The sequence below is a fragment of the Fundulus heteroclitus genome, unplaced genomic scaffold (genome assembly GCF_011125445.2).
Source record: "Fundulus heteroclitus isolate FHET01 unplaced genomic scaffold, MU-UCD_Fhet_4.1 scaffold_589, whole genome shotgun sequence".
In the NCBI taxonomy this organism is placed as follows: Eukaryota; Metazoa; Chordata; class Actinopteri; order Cyprinodontiformes; family Fundulidae; genus Fundulus; species Fundulus heteroclitus.
The window spans coordinates 41465-65601 of record NW_023397021.1 but is presented as its reverse complement, the minus strand read 5'-3'; the positions used below and the strand labels follow the sequence as shown (position 1 = coordinate 65601).

Genomic DNA, 24137 nt, shown 5'->3' with positions numbered 1-24137 from the left:
CTTAGTGTGAAGACTAGCTGCACTTTTCAGTGATTTGCATTGTGTTTTTGAAATCACAGCTAACAGCCATATTAGCTAGCTTTCATAATTATACTGAGTAAAGTTAAATTAGCTTGTTTTTTTATCATTACACAGCACAGAATTCTTGGATGTCATCACCCTCTGTGATGAATTTAGGAGGACCCAAGAAATACCCGAAAACAAGTGAGTACAAAATATTAACAGTCTTTATTTTGACGCTGGCGGCGCGGTCCCCTGGCTCGGCTCGCACTCTGCGACTGGCCGCTCCTGAAGGCAGAGTCGCAGGTTAGTGACCAGCAGATATTGACAGGTTGGTGAGAGAGAAGTAGGGTCACTAACCTGGACGTGCTGAGGGCAGAACTCTGACTCCTTATGTCGAAGGCGTCCGAGAGGGGGTTATCCAGGGCTCTTTGTCCAGGTCCGGTCCGGGTCTTTGTCAGGGGGAAATCCGTTTAACTCAGGCAGCGGTTTTCAAGGGAGAATCCAACAGAGCGTCCAGGTCCAGGTCCAGGTCACAATCCAGAAAGCACAGACAGACAGGGGGCAGGCGAACTCGTTTTACTCACGGACAGGCTGGGGTCAGAAACACGGAGAGGCAGTCCAGTTCACTGAGGCTGACAGGCAGGACCCAGGCAGGCAGACAAATCCAAAAAGGGGCAGACAGGTTTCCAAAAACAGAGGCAAAACAGGTCGAGAGGCAGACAGGCAGACAGGAATTCAAAAAAGGCTGGAAGCGCTCACCGTATGGCTAGAGACGTTCTGGCACTGGAGGCTGCGAGGAGCAGAGCTTTTAAGCAGCCAGGGCGGAGACAGACACAGGTGTGCTGATTGCAATCAGCAGCTCCAGTGCCAGAAACGTTACACCCTCAGCACAGGCTCCCCTCAGGGCTGCGTCCTGAGCCCCCTGCTGTTCACTCTGATTACACATGACTGCGTCCCCAGGTTCACCACCAACCACATCATCAAGTTTGCAGACGACACGACAGTGGTGGGCCTGATCAGTGACGACAAAGGCCGAGACTACGGAGAGGAGGTGGAGCAGGTGGTGGGCTAGTGCAGAGACAACAGCCTGATCCTGAACGTAGAGAAGACAAAGGAGATAATGGTCGACTTCAGGAAGAACCAGCCTTGCCACGCTCCACTGCTCATCAACAGCTCAGCTGTTGAGGTGGTCAGCAGGACCAAATTCCTGGGGGTGCACATCACAGACAACCTCACCTGGTCTGTGAACACCACGTCACTGGTGAAGAGGGCACAGAAGCGCTTGTAAGTCCTGCAAAGGATGAGGAGAGCCCACCTGTCCCCGCCCATCCTCAAGACCTTCTACAGAAGCACCATAGAGAACATCATTTAAAAGTACACAACGGAACGATTACTACATTTTTGCACCATTATTATCTCGCACCACCAACATCGGACTTTTCAAATTAATGCCTTTTTGCACCACTATTTTTGCACTATAAACATGGTGTAACATTTTTCTGAATTCTTTTTTTTTAAAACAGTTTTTCTCCCGCACTGTACATTCTTATCACTCCTGCACTTTATCTTATGTTATTTTATTTCAAATGCAATCTCATTGCATTGTCATAAGCTGTAAGTAACAAAATTTTGTTCTGTATACACTCTGTACAAACAAAATGACAATAAAGTTTGTCTAAGTCTAAGAATCAGCACTTTTAAGAGTTTTTAATATCTTCTGTTGTGCCATGACGCACTGTTTAAAGTTAATTTAATGTTTGATAACTAACTCTCTGTCTGTTAGGTATTGTCCAGTGAATATCAGCCCAAGAGCTGATATCAGGACAATAGTTGAAAGGAATGATTCGAGCACTGGCATTCTTTTAACAATGAACTCTGAACATAGAATAAATGAGTGACAACGTCTCTTCAAGTTCAAGAATTTATTAACAGACATAAAATGAACATCAAGAGAACATCACTATATAATGCTGTTTATCTGAATTAACACTATATTTCAATCAATAAATCCTCTCTACTAGGCAAGTGAAACTTAACTAAAACTACTAAGCAAAATGAAGATAAAAAAGAAGCTAATGAACTATGTACACACAAAGAAACAAAATACAAAATAAAGTGGTTGATCATCATCATTAACATCATCAGAATAATTCAGTGAATCCTGGTTCACTGCAGATCTAAGTTAAAGAACCAAAGTTCATCTTAAAGAATGTGGAATGGTTAAATTAGCTGCATTCACAATGCAAATCCTAAGTTACACAAAACATTATTTGATAAAATGACATTTTAAAGAATGATTTGCTGAGTCAAATATAAACTTCTAGAACGCTCGATTTTATCAATGCGATTATACCTCCGGGAGGCTAGGTTTCACTGTAGTGATCGGTCGCTAAAATTGGTTAATCCTAAAGTTATAGAAATATTAATGCAGTAATAACGCTCTTAGCACTATCGAACGATGGTGGACCGAAACAAAACAAACCTTAAATTTTAAACGAACCGTAGTCGTGTATCCGAGAAGAGCGGAAGTTATCCGGAAGCTAGAAGCATTAGGCTAACAGACATTCGGTGCCAAATTTAAAACGCTTTGGCTTTATTTTAGTCGTAATGAGCAGACAGGATAACACACATCAATATCCCATTAATGTATAAAACCCTTGTTGAGATAACGTTTGTTATCACCATAAAAACACGCTTGAATTACATCAGCAATGGCATGGTTTGAAGCTCGACGTGTTCCAAAAACACGCATTAAGTAACCTTCTAAATAATCCATTTAACTTTCCCTGTTTATTTCTCTGCCAAACCTGTTGGTGCCTCTGTGTCAGTATTGGTTCACTTTGCTTCTTTGCTACAACCTGTTTTGAATTTTCCCTCATGGCACAACACTTCTTAGCTACTCCCTCTGGTCACTGGATTGTCCTGGTACTTTTAGATTTGACTGCAGCATTTAATGACTTTGTGTCTTCCACTGCTCCTCTCTCATGTGGTGTCCCACAGGGCTTTGTGCCTGGCCCTCTTTTATTTGATCTGTATCTACTACCACTTGGATCCATTGTTAGGAAACATGTTTCATTAAACTGCTATGCAGATGATAGCCAGATCTATGTCCCCCTCAAAGAATCAGACTCTTACTCTATTAATGTACTGCTAGAATACCTACAGGACCTTAAAGCATAGATGTCTTTAATTTTTATGAAGTTGATCTGGGTTATTTGGCAAAGTACCGTGTGCCAATTGTGAACAATCTGAGGGTGAAAGTGGACGCTGCCCTTAAATTTGATAACCAGATAAAAGCTGTGGTGAAATCAGCTAAGACAGCTGGCAAAAATAAAACCAGTCCTTCAAAAACAGTACTTTGAGACAGTAATCCATGCCTTAGTGTCCACTTGGCTGGATTACTGTTACACACTTTATATGGGGGTTACTGGGTCATCAATTGCTCGTTTGCAACTTGCACAAAATGCTGCTGCACTTCTTTTAACTGGCATGAGGAATCATATTTCACCTATTTTAGCTTCACTCCACTGGCTGCCTATCCATTTCAGAATTAATTTTAAAATAATTGTATTTGCTTTTAAATTCAATTCAATTAAAGCCTTGAATGGCCTCGCCCCACCCTACCTTTCTGAGTTTATGAACCCCTACACTCCTAGATCTCTCAGGTCAGCTGATCAGCTGCTCCTGACAGTGCCTAAAGCAGGGGTGTCAAACTCATTTTGGTTTAGTGGCCGCATACAGCTTAATCTGATCTCAAGAGGGTCACACGAGTAAACTCATTGCAAGATTAAATAGAACTAATAAAAGTGGACTTGTTGATTTTTATATCTAAATGAATTTCACTTTTACAAAATATATTATGAATAACCTCAGCGTTTTCAAGAAAAGTTAAACATTTACTTGTGCATTATGCATAAGAACTGATCACAGTGATTGTACAATGTTGAAAAACATTTATTCACATTTTTTGGAACTTAAAAACACTGTCCTGCATGACAAAATACATCAAACAGATAAAAATTAAGAAATGATTTAAAATCAATTTTGCACATCTGAAGCTCAGTGCTACTATCTGCTGATTAAAACACAGCACAATATAGAAACTGCATATTTTCAATTAAATGAAGTACATGTTTTTTTTCAGTAATTGTTTTATCGTTCTCTTCCTTTTATCTCCTCTTTCTTTCACATTTTGCTTTTTTCTTCTTGTTCCTTTCCTCTCCTACTTTCCCATTGTAGTGTCCATATCATTTGAGATACTCCCCGCATGAATCATAATAAAACTATTCACATTCATAAATCAAGCGGAGCACTGTGGCAAAAGCAGTACTGCTTCACTTATGAAAGTCAAATCTGATGAGCTCTTTTTGGCATTAAGACATCAATTATTATTGCCACATTGCCAGACAAGGACACTGGATAAAAAATAAATAAATAAATCAATTTAAAAAAAATACTCCGCCTCTCTCCGCTCTCTGCTTGCTTGCATTTTCCTGCCTTTTACTTTTTATCTCCTTTTTATCTCTTAACCTAAACAACAGAAAGTTGGATTTAGTTATTTTATTTATTTTCTTTTACTTATTTTTTGATTTTGATTTTGAAAAGATGCCTTCCTTCACCACAATGGACTTTGACAAGCTTTTACAGAAGATAGCTGTAATGGAACTGAAAATCTGCTGACTGGAAGTGAATTATGATGTAAACGCCGCGCATGGAAATGAAACAACCCTGCCTGTGTTTCCGAACGGTGACCACCAGCCCAGCGACTCAGCGAACAAACAGTTCCCTGAGGAAAACGAGAATCCCTGGACCACTCTGGGCGCAAGACCAAAGGATCAACGAACCCCACACCTGGACAAAGAAAACTGGCCGATATTACAGAGAGATGTCCCAAGACAAGTGAAACAACAGCGGGGATTAAACATTTCTGTAACAAGAAAAACACAGAGGTGTTGATTTATAATGACAGGAACTGTGGCCTGGTGTCTGATGTTTCAGACATCCTTCGAAGGGTCTTGAAAGAACGCCCAACCTTGGAAAAACTCATAATACAAGCTGAAGCCCTGAAGGACGTCACCCACATAAGAAAATCAGAAGTATTGAAAGAGGATTACATTCGTCTGTTGAACTTACTTGATGGCCTTAATGTCAAGGTGTTTCTCAGCGGCCCTCGTGCGCCCGTTATTGGGTAGACGAGATTTTTTCCAGAATTCTGATGCTAAACAAATGGCTGGAAAAAACATGCAAACAAACAACTGTAACCTTCATAGACAACTTTAACATCTTTTGGGAGAGGAGACATTTCGGCTGATTTCAAACATCTTCTATTCTGTGAACCATGCACCATCAGCTTTGTTCCAAAACAAAGCTCAACCAGTGCCAAAACAAATGATAAGCCCAGTACAGCCCGAACAAGCCAAGATAAAGATGGCCAGAAAGATGACACAGAAAGAGGCTACGTTGGAGCTAACCCTAACCTCCATCGTCACGAACACCGGTCCAGACTGCACCCGCCTCTCTTTCTTCTCCACAAAGCCCAGAAATTCCTTTTCTGGAATTTTCTCACAACATGAACAAAGTATTTAAGATTGGCCTACAGATGACATCCTCTCCACATAGCCATTCTACTGTGAATAAACCAGCATTTTCCAAAGGCCTCAGAGCCTCAGATCCTCCTCCTCTACGTATCATAGAACATTCTGGTACCGAGGACCTCCAGATAACTTATCTGTGATACAGATCGGGTCCTGTCCGCACGTTTATCAGACATGACAGTTTCCAGCATCAGCCTGGGCCTTTTGCCGGAGATTATGGAATATCTTTGATGATACGTGGCAGAAATAAGAAAAACAAAAGGATAAACAGGAACAAATACTTAAAAGTCATAAACTGTCAGATGCAACCTGTCACAGAGACATCATCAACCACTAAGTCATATAAACTGTGTTTATTAAACATTAGATCTGTCAGGAAAATCCCTTTCAATTAATGACTTCATTATTGACAATAATCTTGATGTAATGTTTTTAACAGAAACATGGTTACATGAATCTAATGAAGAAGTTATACTGATGGAGTCGACTCCTCCAAACTACAATTTCCTTTGTGAGAGCAGACAGCAAAGGAAAGGTGGAGGAGTAGCAACATTGTTTAATGATTCCTGGCTGCCTGGGTAGTCGTGACTCTCTTTCACTCCGGGCCGTCAGCTTCTGCCATCACCTTCACTCCGCTTCTGTGCTACCTGCTCCTCTGGCCTCATCAAACCTCCATCCATCAAACTTTCAATAAAGACTCTCAATTTTAGTCCTGTGTGTGTGGTTCTGAGTTCATCCGTAGACAAATCGTGACAGTACGGACCGGCCAAACGATGAACTCAGACACCACACGGGACTTACCTGCAGGGGTTGACGACCCAGAAATCCTCGCATATGTGGAGATGTGCCAACGCCAGATGAGGGAGAGGTACGCCAGGATGGCTTCTGCCTGGGACCCTGCACCACCGATCCGGGCCGACTCCACTCCCCTGGTGGTCCACGTGGGCGTGGTTACCGCTACTTCGGAGCCCAGGGAAGGAAGCCGCTGAGCCTCTCGTCGTCTCGGTCATCACCTCCATGACTCGCAGCTGGCCCCTCGAGTAAAGCTCATCTTTCCACCTGACAGAGCCCCACGCCTCGAGGAGAGCCAGTTGTGGGATTTTTACTACGGTGACCGAGACGACCTTCTGCCCTGCTGTCCAGCTGCTACCCCTGAGTCTGCCTCGGATTCCTCATCTGGTCCCTCCCAATGAGGACGGCAGAATCACCAGCGCGGAGGGTCCGTCAAGGAGGCGCTTCTGCCTCCAACCTCGCCGCCCTCCGAAGCCTGTTGCCCGGCGGCGCTGCCCTCCGAAGCCTTTTGCCCGGCGCCGCCGCCCTCCGGAGCCTGTTGCCCGTCACTGCCCGAAGTAGCCGAAGAGTTGGTTCCGCCTCCGCCCGAAAGCTCCGCTCTGCCGGCCGACGAAAGCTCCACTCTGCCGGCCGCCGAAAGCTCAGCGCCGTGGAAGACAGACCCGCCGGCCGACGAGGAAAGGGACCCGCCGGCCGAAGAGGATAAGCCCAAGGCCTCCGAGGAAGTTGTTTCGCCTCAGGCCGAGGCCTCCGAGGGAGTTGTTCCGCCTCAAGCCAAGGCCTCCGAGGAAGTTGTTTCGCCTCAGGGCGAGGCCTCCGAGGAAGTTGTTCCGCCTCAAGCCGAGGCCTCCGAGGAAGTTGATTCGCCTCAGGCCGAGGCCTCCGAGGAAGTTGTTTCGCCTCAGGGCGAGGCCTCCGAGGAAGTTGTTCCGCCTCAAGCCGAGGCCTCCGAGGGAGTTGTTCCGCCTCAGGCCGAGGCCTCCGAGGGAATTGTTCCGCCTCAGGCCGAGGCCTCCGAGGGAGTTGTTCCGCCTCAAGCCGAGGCCTTAGTTGGTGCAACCCCTGTTTCTGGTTCGTCGTGCCGGGGTCGTCCTCCACGACGCCCGCGCCAGGCCTTCCTGCTCGGCCGGGTCCGCCGATTGCGGCCTCCGTGCCGCTTGACTTTGCCTCGTCGGGGCCGCCCTCCTCGAGGGTTTAATCGGGCGATGCTGCTCCGGCGCCTGCCTCGTCCAGCCTGCCTCGTCCAGGACGACCTTAAGGGCTCAGGCTTTGCCTGAGCCCTTAAGGCCAGTGCCTTCTGTTATTTTTTGGGCTCGATTTCAGTTTTGGTTTACTTAGGAGTTTTGGGGTTTTTAGAGTTATTTAGGGGGATCTTTGTTTTTCGTAGAGTACTTGAGTTTCTATTTGTCTTTTTGTTTTTCCACCTCTGTTCTGGTGTTCCAGGTTTGCCTGTAGTCTTCCGGTTTTTGCTTCAGTTATTTCTGTTTTAGAATCCTAAATGGTTTTTGCATTAGTTTTATAGCTTTGCTTTAATGTCCTGATCTTTTCCTAGTGTTGTTTTGATTTTTCTAGTTTTTCTAGTTTGTGTTGCTCACATGTTACAGAGGACGATCACAATTTGTCTTAGTGACAGCGGGTTCACAGCCACACTGGCGAGATGTCGTAAGATAGTTGGGCATTTTAAACACAGCCCCTCAAACACAGAGGAACTGCACAACGAACAAACACAACTGGGCCAAGACAACGAGCCACTGATACAGGACGTTCCCACTAGGTGGAATTCCACCCTGTTGATGGTCTCTCGTCTGCTGAAAAACCAAGATGCTGTTAAGGCTACGCTCGCCAAACAGAAGCACAAGCTCACCATGTTGAATGCAGCAGAATGGGACAGACTGCAGAGGCTCGAAACCCTACTTTCCCCATGCAGGTAAATACTCATCAACGTTCATTAATGGGATTAAAAACGTTATGACTTGACTATGAGAGTCCTGTATAATTTAAATTGCCTTTCCAAAATGTATTGTACTGAATATTTTTTAATATCACTATGACTATAGTATAAAGTTTTTAATCCAATATTAAATGGCAAAATAATGTGTCACTGTAATCAACGTTTTGGCACCTAGGAACGTTGCATAAATTAAAAATGCTGTATGTAAACAGAGTTTGCAGAAATTAATCCATGCTTTATTTACCTGTAGAGTTGACAATTGCAATACCATTCTTTCTTGTCTTTCTCTGCTCTTTAGCACATTAAATCACAGTAGTGTAAAATGTGCTATATAAATGATATTGATTGAGTGATTAACTATCCTCTGCAGAGACGTGACAGAGCTCCTTGGGGGTGAGAATTATGTGTCATGCTCAGTTGTGTTGCCTGCTCTCCGCCACCTGACCCGCACCATGAAGGCCTCAGATGATGACCCAGCCTATGTGGTGAAGCTCAAGGCTGCTTTTGAAAAAGACCTGTCTCAGCGTGAGGATGCCCTAAATTACAGATTTCTACAAGTGGCTACAGCACTCGACCCTCGCTTTAAGGTGTGTAATGGTCTTCTTTATTTTTCTCTTTTATTGCTTATGACTCTTTTATTTCCTCGGCCCCCTCCCCTCTCTTATGGAATAACAACATCAACATGACTTGTATAGCACATTATCATACATAATTGTCATTCAATGTGCTAAAGAGTAAAAAAAATGAAAACAGAAAAAAATAATCCATGTTGTTTTATGGATTGAAGATAATTAACCAACTATTACCAAAGGCAGATGAGAATAATGCTATTTTTAATTTCTTTTTAAAACAAGATGCTGTTGGGGCAGTTCTAATTTGGACAGTTTAGACTTGACCATAGGCACAACCAGTAGAGGAGATTCTGGATGATGGAAACCATGTATACTAATGAATTTCATCCAGCTTGTACTCTGTAAATCTCTGATTAATGTGACCACAAACCTGATTCTGATTCTTTTTCTGATCTTTAGGACCTAAAGTGTCTACCACGAGGAGAGCGAGGAGAGGTGTGGACCAGCATTGAGGCACTGGTGCAACAACAACCAGGCAGAGCCACTCCGGAACGCACAGAGGAGCCAGCAAGGAAGAGGAGCCTCCTGCTGTATAATTCCGACTCTGACTCAGAGGATGAAGATGGGCCCAAAGGAGCCTTGGCCCGCTACAAGGCAGAGCCTACCATCAGTGAGAGAGACTGCCCACTGCAGTGGCGGTCCACCCATGAGAGAGCCCATCCACAGCTCTCTGTCCTGGCCCGCAAGTATCTAGGCAGCCCTGCCACTTCGGTACCCTGCGAAAGATTATTCTCCCTGGCAGGTAATATAGTTCAAAAGAAGAGGGCAGCCCTGAGCTCCGAAAATATGAACAGGCTAGTATGTCTCAGCAACTGGCTGAAAGAGAGGAAGTAATCAGTTAAATGTGTATCCTGAGGCCAGTTGGCCAGTTGTGTTTCAAATGGGAAAAATTGGAGGTCAATCACTGTCACTTTATGTTGAACTGAGCTGTCTGAATGGCCAATGTTATAAAGAGTTGGACTGAATTTCATTGAATTTCTGACTTATTTTTTGTAAACAGTTGAACTGTTGATAAATCCACGAATTGTGTTAAAGCCTCAGAGGCTTTTTGTTCTGAATGTACTTGAGAGTATTGCATTTTTGCGTTTAAAAAGCAGTATTAAGCTCTACCTATACCTATAGAGCTACCTGAATTTCTGAGTTTAGCGTTCCTAAATATGTTGAACTTTAAAATTTGCACTGGCCTGTTGATATTTCTTTAAAAAAATAAACAAACAATATTTTGTTTATTAAGCTTATGTGTTGTCATTCAAAATCCATGTGGAAAAAGTTACTTCCTGCTGTTTCCAAGTATGCGATTAAAATGCGATTAATTCGATTAATTAATTTCACAGCCATGCGATTAATCGCGATTAAAAATTTTAATCGCGTCCCACCCCTAATATATATATATATATATATATATATATATATATATATTAGTGTTGCACCGATACTGATACCAGTATGGGAAGGGGCCTGATCCAGCACTAAAATGGTGGTATCGGTATCGGCGAGCACCAACAAAAAGGGCACCGATACCATTTTGATGTTTGTATGTCACTTGAACGCAGCCTTCTCTCTCCCGACTAGTATTATACATGTTATATAAATCCATGAAAGTTGCATTATTATGGTATTTAAGAGTCAAAACTCAGGGTTTAAAAGAGATTATTCAATTATTAATGTAATTTTACTGTCTTACTGTTGCACTACTATTATACATGTTATAATTTCACGAATGTTGCACTGTTTTGGCCTTTCAGAGCCAAAAGTTTATTCAACTATTGTCACCCATTCCAGGTAGGTAATAAAAAGTTCTAATACCGTAAGTAGTATGCAGTTCTTCATATATACACACACTCATCAATTTCAAACAGATGGTATCGGTATGGTATCGGTCAATACTGCACAGCCAGGTATCGGGTATCAGTATCGGGGCCAAAAAATGGCAAAGTTTAATAAAATTGCTCTAAGTTTATCAGAAAAAAACATAACTTGCTTTTAAATATCAAAATTTTTAATTACCAAAATGTTATTAAAGTATTGCGTGAAGTTAAATATTGTTGAAGGTAATCTTGGCTGCAGTACTGTCTGTCTGCCAGGTGTTTTTGGGTTGGAGTAAAATGAGTCCATAGATCCACAGACAGGAGGCTTTCTCAGCGGTTTCTACTACGACTTGCTTCTACAATGTTGCTTCACATCGCGCTCCACTCCATGTTAAAATAAAAAAATGACTTAATTAAAGCTCTCTTAGAATCGCCATGGGTCTCCCTCAGTTAGAACCGGTACTCCAGTCCATGTTGTAGCTGCAGTTTTTTTAATTTCTTTATCTTTTTGACGTAGTTTCCTTAATAATCTGTATGCATCTAAATCCTCATCATTTAAGGAGTGCCCTGGTGCGCAGCGGCTCATGAGGTGGAGCTGCTGCTTATTGACTGACAGCCAATCTGACTGCAGTTCTGACTTTTTTTGTTCAGAGAAGCGCAGGTGGAATTTATTTATTTATTTTTTTACTTTTTCCAAATCGGACCCAGTCAAATGTGGAACACTGTTGCATATTCCAATCCGTCTTCAAAAAATAAAATAAAACGTAACAGCAAATAATGAAGAGGTCCCTGGTTGGTCACCGCGTTTATCAGCTAAGTTACTGGAGGCGAGGGAATAACCGCTGAAAGGTGACATGTCCACAGGTGGAAATAACTCATTAATTAACTGCAGGAGCAGCGACAGACACGCTTACCGAGGGAAGTTGTTGTCAGATGGTAAATCCGCTGAACTTTCTGACCTGCTGGTTCATTATTCCAAACTACTTTCATTTATGTATCTTTGGCCAGTTTGAGATGCTCTTCCAAAAGTTATAATGATTGAACACCGATAAACCCACTGATCTCTATTCAGTGGATAAACTTCAGACTGGTAAATGTCGCTTTGCAAAGACCCGTCCTACTCCCTTTCTGATTGGCTAATTTGCCCGGCTCTGCCAGGTTTCATTGGTTGAGAACAGCTCCAGTTTAAAACCTTGGAAAAAAATACTAGACGAAACAATTTGTGCTCATTTTCCAAATGACGGAAATCCGTCGCAGCGACAGAGAACTTTAACTCCTGGCTGAAACTGTGGTCTTGAGTGACAAATGTTGTGAAATGTTCATGGTGATTATTGGTAAAGGTTTCCATTGATTTTGTCCAGCCCATTTATCAGAACTGCTTTCGTTGTGCTGTGCCATTTAGGCATACCTACAGAGGGGCTATCGGACTTATCTGAACAGTTTTGTTGTGATGTGCCTTCTGTTGAGGGTTGATATTAGAGATGCTGGAGCTGCAGAAAGCAGTTAATGGGGAAACAACAGATAAGTCACGGAAAATGAGGACTTAGAGGCTGATATACTTAGATTCGACAAAATGGACTGATTTTCGAAAAGGGTCAGCCTAGTCAATTCCAGAATATGGTGAGACATTCTCCACCAATGTCATGCGAAGAACATTGATGTCATACGGTACACCCCCTTGCAGGGGTGTACACACTTGGTTCTATATACTATATTTTTCGGACTGTGAGCTGCACCAGTCAAGAAATCCGTTATAAAGAGGAAATAAACATATATAAGTCACAGCAGACTACAAGTCACATTTTTTTTAGAAATGTATTCACACAATCCAAGACTAAAAACTGACATTTAATCTAGTAAACCAACTTATTGAATTTCACAGCTGCTTCCAAAACCGGCTGAATAATATGAACATACCTCGGAGGTTGAATGGCGTAAAAAATAACATAACAAGCCACCAACTCAAACTTGCAAAGTTCTCATCAGTGCATTTCAGCGTAATGGCCCGTTACACTGAAAGTTGTCAAAATGGCGCTGAAATTCAGTCGAGGCAGATGACCGTTCATACTGAGCTCGGTTCTGCTGGAGGTTTTTCCTTCCCGTTAATGGGGAGTTTTTCTTTCCACTGTTGCTTTATGCTTGTTCAGTATGAGGGATTGCTGCAAAGCCATGGACAATGCAGACGACTCTCCCTGTAGCTCTACGCTTCTCCAGGAGTGAATGCTGCTTGTCAAGACTTTGAAGCAATCAACTGGTTCCCTTATATAGGAAATTTTTGACCAATCTGTATAAACTGACCCAATCTGTATAATCTGACTGATTTTGACTTTGTAAAGCGCCTTGAGATGACATGTTTCATGAATTGGCGCTATATAAATAAAATTGAATTGAAAATTAGTGTGACTTATATAGTTGGCATGCTTCGGTGAAGCAGTTGTTAGCGCGCATGACCCATGTACGGAGGCCTTAGTCCTCGACGTGGCCGACCCAAGTTTGAATCTGACCTATGGTCCTTTGCCACCTGTCTCTCCCCCTCTCTTCCACCCCATGTCCTGTCAGCCCACTGTACAAGAAACAAGCCACTAGTGCCGTAAAAACCTAAAAAAAAAAAACAGGACTACACTGTAAAAGCAATAACTTCTCCACTGTTTTTTCGGCAGAAGAAATTATCAGTTTACCTTGTCAGCTTGGCGGAGACAATCTATTCGCCTCATTTTGCCTTTCTGGTCAGGATTAGACAAGACACAACACGCAGCCTTCTTCCCGGTGATTGACAAGACAAAGTCCTCTCTGCATTCAGGCCTGATGTCTTTTCTTAGTTTTGCCAAAAGACGGCTAGCCCACTTTTGTTTCACCTAGTAGCAAAAGGATATAGTACACAGAAATTGCAGTTCATGAAATAAGCACAGTTGATAACTAGCAGCAGCATTCTTTTAAAAACCTGAAGGCTCTGATCTATTTTTCTCATATCGTATTTAACTAATCTATCCCACCTCTGCTTTTTCTCCTAGTAATTCATCTTTAACAGCTCTCTCTTCTTCTTTAGTCATCCTCTTCTCATGTTTTTTGTAGTACTTCCTCTTCCTGGCCTGGAGGTTAAACCAAGTATAGGCAAAGGCACGAACCTGGGGCAGCAGAGCCTCAATGAATGGATGGAACTCATCCTACAAGAAAGACAAACAAAAATACACACCAGGGAAGGTTGGTACACAGAATAACAATCATTGTAGCTACTTAGTGTGAGTTTAAGTAATGGAAAACTGCTTGCATAAGTAGAAATCCCCTTTGAAGTCAGAGTTTTGATTATGTTTTGTAGGCTACAAGTTACACGACTTAGATCAGTGGTCCCCAATCCTGGTCCTCGAGGGCCGGTGTCCTGCAACTTTTATTTGTTACTCTGCTTCAACACACCTGAGTCAAACAATGAGGTCATTAGGAGGACTCTGGAGAACTTGACAGCATAGACATCATATACGTAGACGCCCCATTGTACGCTGCCGGCCGCTAGGCCGACGTGCCTACAGGGCGGCCATCTTGGGTCAGACCACAGATCAGACAGCTGCTGTCAAAATGAATAGGAGGCAGCTCAGATCTCATTTTAATCATATGTTCACAATGCTTGTGACCTTTCAGAAAGATTACACATATTTATTATGTGTAATCTATATATATACTGTATGTATAGGCTATATACACAGACACCGATCTACAGACAACAGCACTGATCTACATAGGAGCAAAACTATATACAGACAAGTGAGAGCAGAGGTGCTCATAACAGCATTTAAAAATGATATAATATAAACCGCAATCTGGGGGGGAAAAAAATCAACAAAAAACCTAACGCATCTTAAAATCAAATACATCACAAAATCATAGCAAAAACTGTATAATATCCCCCCCCCCCCCCCCCATAAATCATGTCTATCCAGTAATTTAGGACCATTTTGTTTGTTTTTGGTGTTTAATGTACTTTTCTCTGCCTGCTACTCATTAGCACATATTGTGTTTATGCTGGAAAAACTGTAACTGTAAAGCATGAGGATTATCTATCATAAAATCTTACTTATGGAAGGTAATTCCCCAGGAGCTGGTTCCTAGTGTCCTTTTATTTGCGCATCCATAAGCAGAGTAAAAGTCGGGCTTCCTGGGATGTAGCTCTGGAAGTTTGCTTACTTTCAATACAAAATCGAAATTATTTATTGAGTTAGACAATCATTTAATTCAATCAATTGGTTCCATGTAGCCCCTAAAGGGGTGACGTTTTCAGTCAGTTGATTTATCTGGAAATCGGGTGAGAATTCACCGCATTCAGAGTGTCTGAAAACATAAAGTACATTTTTCTGAATTGACTTGTATTCTCTCTGAGCGCAGCTTGGTCTGACCTAAGATGGCCGCTCTGTCGGCACGCCTCTCACCCGAGGACGCGGCGTCTACGTATACATGTCTGTACTTGACAGCACACTGGGAAAGTAAGTCAGGTGTGTTGGATCAGGGACACATGTAAAACCTGCAGGGACACCGGCCCTCGAGGACCAGGATTGGGGACCACTGACTTAGATGTTTAGTTTGACACATAACTTCTTTTGAAGTCAAAGATTGTGTAGTTTGGATGGCAAAAAAAAAACATTGTTCTACCTTTTTGGGGAAAATTTTTATTTCCTTTGTGGGGAAAGCAGCAGATCACTACAGGACAGAGTTCTTCAAAGTTTTGGATACATGGAGGTACAGTTTGGTGAGTTGGAGATAAAATATTGCTAACATTTTTGTGTTTTGTTGTGAAAGACACATTTTAGTATTTTATACATAGAAAAGTACAGAAATCAGGTCTTTAAATATTAAAGCAGTGTAAAGATAACCCTTAATATTTGTGAATATTAAATCAAGACATTAAGAGCTACATCTAATAATATACATATATTGTTTGTTTTTTAGTTATAAGAGTTTTTTTTAAAAAAATCTAAGAGTGTGAAGTGGTTGTAAAACAAATACATTTTGAACAAAGAAAAAAATTGTGCATTTAAATATTATCCTATTTGTTGCTTTAGGTTCAGTAAACACAGCTAATTTGTCAAAAAAAGCTATTGCAAATCATCAGGTGTAGTACTGACTGCAACTTTACAATTTTCCAATATAAAAATTCAAAAAGAAAAATACATAGGAATGATCTTAGCAAAATGGAAAAGCAAATGAATAAATATATGAGAAAATGTTAAAATAAATTATGAAATAAAATTGAAAATAAATATATAAGCATATAAATACATTTGGAAATGAAAACATAATCAACATAATTGAAATATAAATTGTGTTTATTTACCCTTTTATTTGTTTATTTACTTATTTTATATTGTAATGGCTCATTCATATTTTTATTATTTCAACAATAATGAATTAATTGATTGACAATTTTGTCAGGATATGTTTTCCATATTTCAAGACACCAGACACAATACGAAGCAACACCTAATGAAAGGAGACACAGATTGCACTTTGCTCATCAAGTTCTGCCTTCAGCTCACGAAACAGACCAAGACCAGTCTGTACCGCTCACTTACACGTCTTTACATTACCCCTGTTTTGATCAAGTTTAAACTAACGCCTCGGAGGCTCACTGCATTTTTGGAGTAAAGAACATGGTATGGACCACGTCATCTTTCAGCACCTGTGAGCTAACCTTTATTTTCTTCAAATGTAAAAAGCTCTGATGTTTGTCTTTCAGGAGGAGATTATACTTTGTTTTTATTGAGTCATACAGCTTCTTTCAACAAACTACTTAGCAGCATTTTGTAGCATCCATCCAACGCACACCTTGTAATAGTGGCTTAGCATTGTTTAAACATGATTGCGTGTACATTTTGTGGTAAAACACTTAAATCATCGAGAGGCTATGTGTTTGCATTGCAGGGTAGACCAAAATGAAACTAGTTGTTTATTTAAATACCTCGGCATATTTTGTACACATGCTGCATTCAAAACAAAAGTTCACAATGGGCCTTCACGTTCTAAACCTGCCAAAGTCGTTGCAATTTTCAAGTGCCTGATTTTGGAGTCTGGGCGCCAAAGTCAAACTGTAAAAGACTGTGTTGCTCATTTACAAGAGGATATAATGGAGGGCTGTGTGTAGTATGTCCGGTAAAATGCTGTAAAAGGGTTTTACTGTCAAATCATTGTTCACAGCTCATATGTCACGTAAAAATGTTTCTGTACTTAACACTGATGCTTTGTACAAGAAAAGTGAATGTCCAATTTCTATTAAGGTAGAAAACAACGGGCCTTACGAGAGCTCAAATGATGCACTGAGAAATGAAAGCCATGAATTGGCTTCAATTTTCAATGAAGCTTTCTACAGAATTGTGTTTTTTCTACCTAAAACTTCAAGGACAACTGCTTCTCCCAGCTTCCCCAATTAGAGTTGTCACAGTACTAAAATTTTAAACTCAACATCGATACCAAAGAAAATATTTCATACATGACAAATAATTAAATGGATAAAACGTTTTTTAACATGAAAAATTTCACCTTTTTCAACCTCAACAGAATCAAATATGCTAGTTAAATAAGTGTGCAAATAAATGCAAAACAAACAACCCAGATATAACATGATTTGAAAATATTTTAAAGTTATCTAAAGTATTATTCTTTTAATGTGCAAATAATCCAGACATCTAAAATTAACAATAGCAAAAATATACAAACAACACTTGTCTGAGGTAGTGCAAAAAGAAACTGGTTTTCTGAGGTTATGCAAACTGCAACGATAAAATTAGCAACAGATACAACATTTTTGGTTGTCTGGGGTAACAACACACAAACAAAACCACAATCAGAACAATATTTTGAGGCATTAAACTATACAGCTAGACAACAACCAGTTAAAGCAAACATTACACAATTGAAATACTGTTTTCTCAGCTACACTCAGGCTCAAACTGAAAAGTGCACACAAGAGTTCAAAAAGAAGTCAGCTCTGCATGTCCCAGGACTCAGTTATAAACTGCAGGGTTTACAACCATGAAAGAGGAACTAGTACTAGTAGTGATACTTACGCTGGTGGAATGCAAAGCTACTGAAGAGCGTCAAAAAAAATGGAGGAGGGAAAAAGTGTCTGTGGCCTCCACCTACAAAACCATTCCTGTTTTGGGGTTGTCTTGATAGAAACACATTCCTGAAAATAGGAAATTTATTTGGTGCAAAAAGAGTGGTTTGCATCCAGTATTAAATAAAGCAGTACATTTTATTGTTAATATTAAAAACACGTATTGTGGTTAACAATCTCTATTTACACCATTTAACTTTGGCAAACTGGAGGTTGTTGACGTTTTCTTCCCTATTTTCTACCATTACAATTGTGGAGCTTGACCTGACTGGAGCCAGATGGACCAGAACGGAGCAGAAAATTGGACTTGTTCTGTAGTTTGACGGTGAACGATGGAGAGTGTGTCCGCTAACAGTGAGGTTCAGAATAGTCACAGAGAACGTGGAACCGTTCTCATTAATTAAATGAATGTAGTTGCTACATTACGTGAACGGAATGAAGCAGTCATGAAAGATGTGGAATCTGGGCGTTAGGGTGCACAAGAATTAGACCAAATATTTTGAAAATGCCAAAGTAAAACATGTTGCTCATAATTACTGAATATTGAAGAGCTTGTCTTTGCACTTCAGTCAGAAAGTGCAAAAGTTTCATACAGATGCAGAGCAAGAGGACTAACTCAGGATCCGGCAGTCTGTTTAGTCACTGAAGGGGATTCTACGTGTGCAATATCATTTCAAAGATACTTCTCGCTAAGAGTTTCATGTCCATTTATTTAGCATTTAATGATAAGTAAGACCAGCTCTACAGCCAAAATATTAATGGGGAGACAAGGAGAATGGAGAAAAAAATAGGATTCAGTAAACTACAGACCTGAGTATACATTTATGTTTGTTGGAATAGCTATAAATAACTCTTAGATTGTATACTTATTTTCTAAGAGTATTATTTCTCATTTTTACTTATTTGGCAAGAATAGTTCAAAATGAGCTATTGCTGTGACAGGCTAATTTTCTAATAGAAGATTAATTATTACTATCATTTTTTGAATTAGAACTACAAAGATTTTAGTCATATTTGTAGACTTGAGTTTTATAGACTTATGAAACCTTTATGAAATTTAGGCTATATGAAGTCATACTAGTCATACTATGTTAAAAAATTAACATAGTGGCACTATTTTAGACATGATTAATCTATCCTTAGTAAATGGATATGTACCACAGGTTTTGAAAGTAGCTGTTATTAAACCTTTACTTAAGAAACCTTCTCTTGATCAAGATGAGTTAGTAAATTACAGACCTATATCTAATCTTCTTTTCTTATCTAAAATTCTTGAGAAAGTAGTTGCTAATCAACTTTGTGAACATTTACAAAGTAATGACCTACTTGAGGAGTTTCAGTCAGGCTTCAGAGCTCATCATAGCACTGAAACAGCTCTGGTGAAGGTCACTAATGATATTCTCATGGCCTCAGATAATGGACTTGTGTCTATACATGTCCTGTTAGATCTCAGTGCTGCGTTTGATACAGTTGATCACAATATTCTCCTACAAAGACTTGAGCATACTGTAGGGATTAAGGGAAAAGCATTAGGCTGGTTTAAATCTTATCTGTCAGACAGATTCCAATTTGTTCATGTTAATAATAAATCTTCCTCAAACTCTAGGGTCACCTGTGGAGTACCACAGGGTTCAGTCCTTGGACCAATTCTATTTACTATATATATGCTTCCGATAGGCAAAATTATCAGACAGCATGGGATTAATTTCCACTGTTATGCTGATGATACTCAGCTATATTTATCCATAAATCCTGATGAATCCAATCAATTACTTCGACTGCAGTCATGTTTTGATGACATCAAAAGCTGGATGACTTTAAATTTCCTGCATCTAAATTCTGACAAGACCGAAGTTTTAATCTTTGGGCCAGAGTCCTCAAAAAATAAACTTCTTAACCAATCACTTAATCTGGGTGGCATTAACCTGGCCTCTGGTAATAAAGTAAAAAATCTTGGTGTTATTTTTGACCAAGACATGTCATTTAAATCCCATATTAAACAGGTTTCCAGAGTTTCCTTTTTTCACCTCCGGAATATCGCCAAAATTAGAAACATTCTGTCCAGGAGTGATGCTGAAAAACTAGTCCATGCATTTGTTACTTCAAGGCTGGACTATTGTAATTCTTTCCTATCAGGAAGTCCACAAAATGCAGTTCAAAGCCTTCAGCTGATCCAAAATGCTGCAAGAGTTCTGATGAAAATCAACCAGAGGGATCATATTTCTCCTGTTTTAGCTTCCCTTCATTGGCTTCCTGTTAAATCAAGAATAGAATTTAAAATTCTCCTTCTAACGTATAAAGCCCTTAATAATCAAACTCCATCATATATCAGAGCTCTGATTACCCCGTATGTTCCTAACAGAGCACTTCGCTCTCAGACTGCAGGTCTGCTGCTGGTTCCTAGAGTCTCTAAAAGTAGAATGGGAGGCAGATCCTTTAGCTATCAGGCTCCTCTCCTGTGGAACCAACTCCCAGTTTTGGTCCGTGAGGCAGACACCCCGTCTACTTTTAAGACTAATCTTAAAACTTTCCTTTTTGACAAAGCTTCTAGTCAGAGTGGCTCATGTTACCCTGAGCTACCTTTATAGTTTTACTGCTATAGGCTTAGGCTACTGGAGTATATCAGGATCTAATTTTCTCACTATATTGAGTTCTACTGTTCTTCAATTATGCATTATGTGTTGTCATTTCTGCTTTAACTTTCTGTTCTCTCTCTTTTCTCTTCATAGTAGGTACACCTGGTCTGGCGTTCTGTTAACTGTGACATCATCCAGAGAAGACGGCTCACCCGCTACTACCATCTAATGTAGAACAGATTACTAGATCAATGTGTGCTTCTGTGCTTTTTTGTCTCTCTTGTTGTGTCTCTGCTCTGTCTTCTGTAACCCCAGTCGGTCGAGGCAGATGACCGTTCATACTGAGCCCGGTTCTGCCGGAGGTTTTTCCTTCCCGTTAATGGGTGGTTTTTCTTCCCACTGTCGCTTCATGCTTGCTCAGTATGAGGGATTGCAGCAAAGCCATGTACAATGCAGACGACTCTTCCTGTGGCTCTACGGTTCCCCAGGAGTGAATGCTGCTTGTCGGGACTTTGATGCAATCAACTGGTTTCCTTATATAGGACATTTTTGACCAATCTGTATAATCTGACCCAATCTGTATAATATGATTGAACTTGACTTTGTAAAGTGCCTTGAGATGACATGTTTCATGATTTGGCGCTATATAAATAAAATTGAATTGAATTGAATTGAATTGAATTGAAGACTCTTTTGGTAAAAAGAGTCTTATTATTTGCAAATCCAAATCTGGTGGTCACCTAAGATGGAGCTATTTTCCCTTCATGCTGAGATGCGCTCCAGCTAAGTGAGGATGTGTTTTCCAGCAGCTTGCACACTTGTCTCTATGCCATGGAAGGTGGCCCTCTGTCGGCCTCTCATTCACACAGCCCCCTGGCTTCTACTGCAGCCATTTTCTGCTGACTAACATAAAGCCGTAAAACATCCAGCCCTCCACATGGGGGAGGAGGATGTGAAGGAGGGGTGGCAGCAGCGGCTCAACTTCAGCTTGGCCTTTTACCGCCCTGCTGGTAAGGGGAACAGCGACAGGCCTGTTTTGCTCCACAACTTTCACACACTAACACACCATTACATTCCTTCTGAGTCAAGGCTCAGAAATGACCATTGCAGATACAACAACGGGTGGATGGTGCCAGGAAGCCCGTTTCACAGAGGAGAGTCCATAGCAGACAGAAGTCCATTGAAAACTGCAGGAGTTCACACTTTTCCTTCTGCTATGATGGGGAAGCTTGTCGTTTAGTAGATTGCAGTCCGTCAACTGCTGCTTCATGGCCGTCTGTTAGAACCGGCATGTGTGTGACAACATGAAAATGAGCTTTATCTGATTGGATCCTTATTTAAATGATGGGCCACTGGTCACTTCCGCCTTGAACGGCGTGCATGTTTGACGGGAAACGCCAACTGGATATGGGAGGACTAGTCGACTGGAAAAGTTAGCATAACAAGGAAGTGTTTAATGCTGCGGGTTGCGTTAAGTGTGTGAACTAGCAATGCCTTGTTGTCACGCAGAACGGTTTATTTGCTAGCTTGAATAGAAACAAGACTGTGATATCGCGGAGCATCTACAAACTGCTGACAAAGTAAAAGGATAGAAAATAGAGCTGCGTGGCCAATGCTTTTTTTGATTTATCATTCCTTACATCACCTCTGTTTTAATAATACAGCAAAGGCATTACGTGACTCTAGCGAGTCGCGACGAGGTTTGCTCCTACCATTTCCAAGCTGAAGCGCCACCGGCTGAAGTTAAAGCTGATCTCTGCGCCTGCCCATCTTGAGCTAACGGTCCTTATCATTCCACAGTTATTGCCATCATCATGCCCCTGCCTGCCAGCAGGAGGAAATCCGCGGTGTTCCACAAACGTCCCGCGTCAGGTTTCCTCCTCTTCCTCCTCCTCCTCCAAGCTGCGGCAGAATGAAATCTTGCTACGTTGACCTTCTACCTTCTGCAACTACTTCCCATCCCAACTCTCAACTTGTCCGTTACATATAAACCTTTTCTTTCTATCTCCTTTATTAGTTTGTCTTTTACTATTAATAATAATAATAATATTAGTATTAGTATTGTGATTAAAATGTATTCTGATACATCATGGATCACAAATGGATTGCTAAATGCCTGCAAAAAAGAACACGCTATAGAGAATTTATGAAATATAGAACAACAGAGACAGAAAACAGATATAAAAATAAATGTAAGGATAAAATAACCAAAAACTTAAAGCTACACAGGATTATCATTTTAAATTATTATATGAGAATAAAATATAAATTATAAACATATGTAATATATTAAATGATGTTATTAGAAAAGATTAAAAAAATTATCCACAATATTTTCTTAGTAATAATGTAATTATTGATTATATGTCTGTTGTGGTTCACAAGTTCAACGAGTATGTTCTAAGTGTCAGGCCAAAACTGGCAGAAAAAAATCCTGATCCTGGGATATCAGAAAGCTGTAATGAGGTACTCGCAACAAAAAAACAAATTCAGTGTTTCTCACAGCAGTGGAAGAGAGAGGTCATAGGTGTTGTTAAAAGTAAAAATAAAAGGTCCACTGAATGTAATGACATTGATATGACAACAGTCAAAAGAGTTAATGATCCAGTGTTAAAATCATATCTGTAACCTCTCTTTCCAAACTGGTGAACTTCCAAACAAAATGAAAACTACAAAAATCACCATTATAACAAATTGGAGACACAAACCAATTGACAAACTACAGGCCTGTTTCCCTAATTCCACAATTTTCCACTAATTTAGAAAAACTCTTTTTTAAAAAGACTGGAAAATATCATTAATAAACACAAACTATTTTCTACTTTCATTCCTGGAATTATAAGACGAAATAACCAGCTCCATAGATAAAGGAAGTTTGCAGTATATTAATCAAGAAATGAGGGCGTGGTTCTGGAGTGGATGAAGAGCTATTTAAGTAGCAGGCAACAATTTGTGAAAATAGGTGATTATTAGTCATCATGCTTGGATATTGCTTATGGTGTCTGTGATGGCAGCATGCGCAGCCACACAATAAATGGTCTGGTAACTCTACATTTATTTAGATTTTTTACATTTCACTGTACTGTTTTTCACTCTTTTACTTAGGGGATTTGGCATGGGTTAACTATTTCGGTGCACACATTTAGTTGACTAATTTTGTCATTTCTTGCTTGTTGGGTTTACTTTAAATTAATATACTTTTTATTGGAGTTGCCAGCTCCTGGGATGCTGCCATGTGGGTGTGGCCAAGCCAGTAAAGGCAAGGAGTCCCCAGCAGTAAAGGATCTCCTCAATGGCACTGAGGCTTAGTTGGACTCTGCCACTTGGTTTTAGAAGAGGTGTAGGAAGGGTTTAGGGTTTTCTATTAGGTTTTTTTTGTTTGTTTTTGTTTTTTATAACTAAATTTGGAAAGTTTAATTATTTAAGAAATTTTTTCCTCATATGTTTCTGATTTGGTATTATACTGACTAATTTGGTCTTTTGTTGTAAATATCAGTTCCTGTATGAAGTTTGTTTTTTTCTGGTAAATAAATTTGTTACTATTTTTTCCTCAAAAACTTCCCTGTGCTCCTCTGATTTTGCGACTCGGTCCCTCACAGTGTCCCCCAGGGGTTAAATATTGGGACCAAAACTGTTTATCCTCTACATTATTGACATAACTAGGGTTTCAAAAGTATCACAG

At 40.5% G+C, this 24137-nt stretch overlaps 1 protein-coding gene and 1 long non-coding RNA gene across 2 annotated transcripts; both read right to left on the bottom strand.

Annotated features, from left to right (window-relative positions):
- Nucleotides 1–209: 209 nt before the first annotated feature.
- Nucleotides 210–399, bottom strand: LOC118561247. Its single transcript, XR_004929872.1, has 2 exons — nt 361–399; nt 210–288 (listed from the first exon to the last, which is right to left on the bottom strand). It is a non-coding gene; the product is annotated as an uncharacterized LOC118561247 (long non-coding RNA).
- Nucleotides 400–964: 565 nt separating this feature from the next.
- On the bottom strand, nt 965–22391 carry LOC105924006 (nuclear factor 1; the record flags this gene model as incomplete). Its single annotated transcript, XM_036133154.1, has 4 exons — nt 22168–22391; nt 13774–13944; nt 13459–13635; nt 965–1096 (listed from the first exon to the last, which is right to left on the bottom strand). Coding segments are annotated over exons 1-4 (561 nt in total), but the record flags the coding sequence as incomplete, so codon positions are not given.
- Between the last annotated feature and the right edge of the window lie 1746 nt (nt 22392–24137).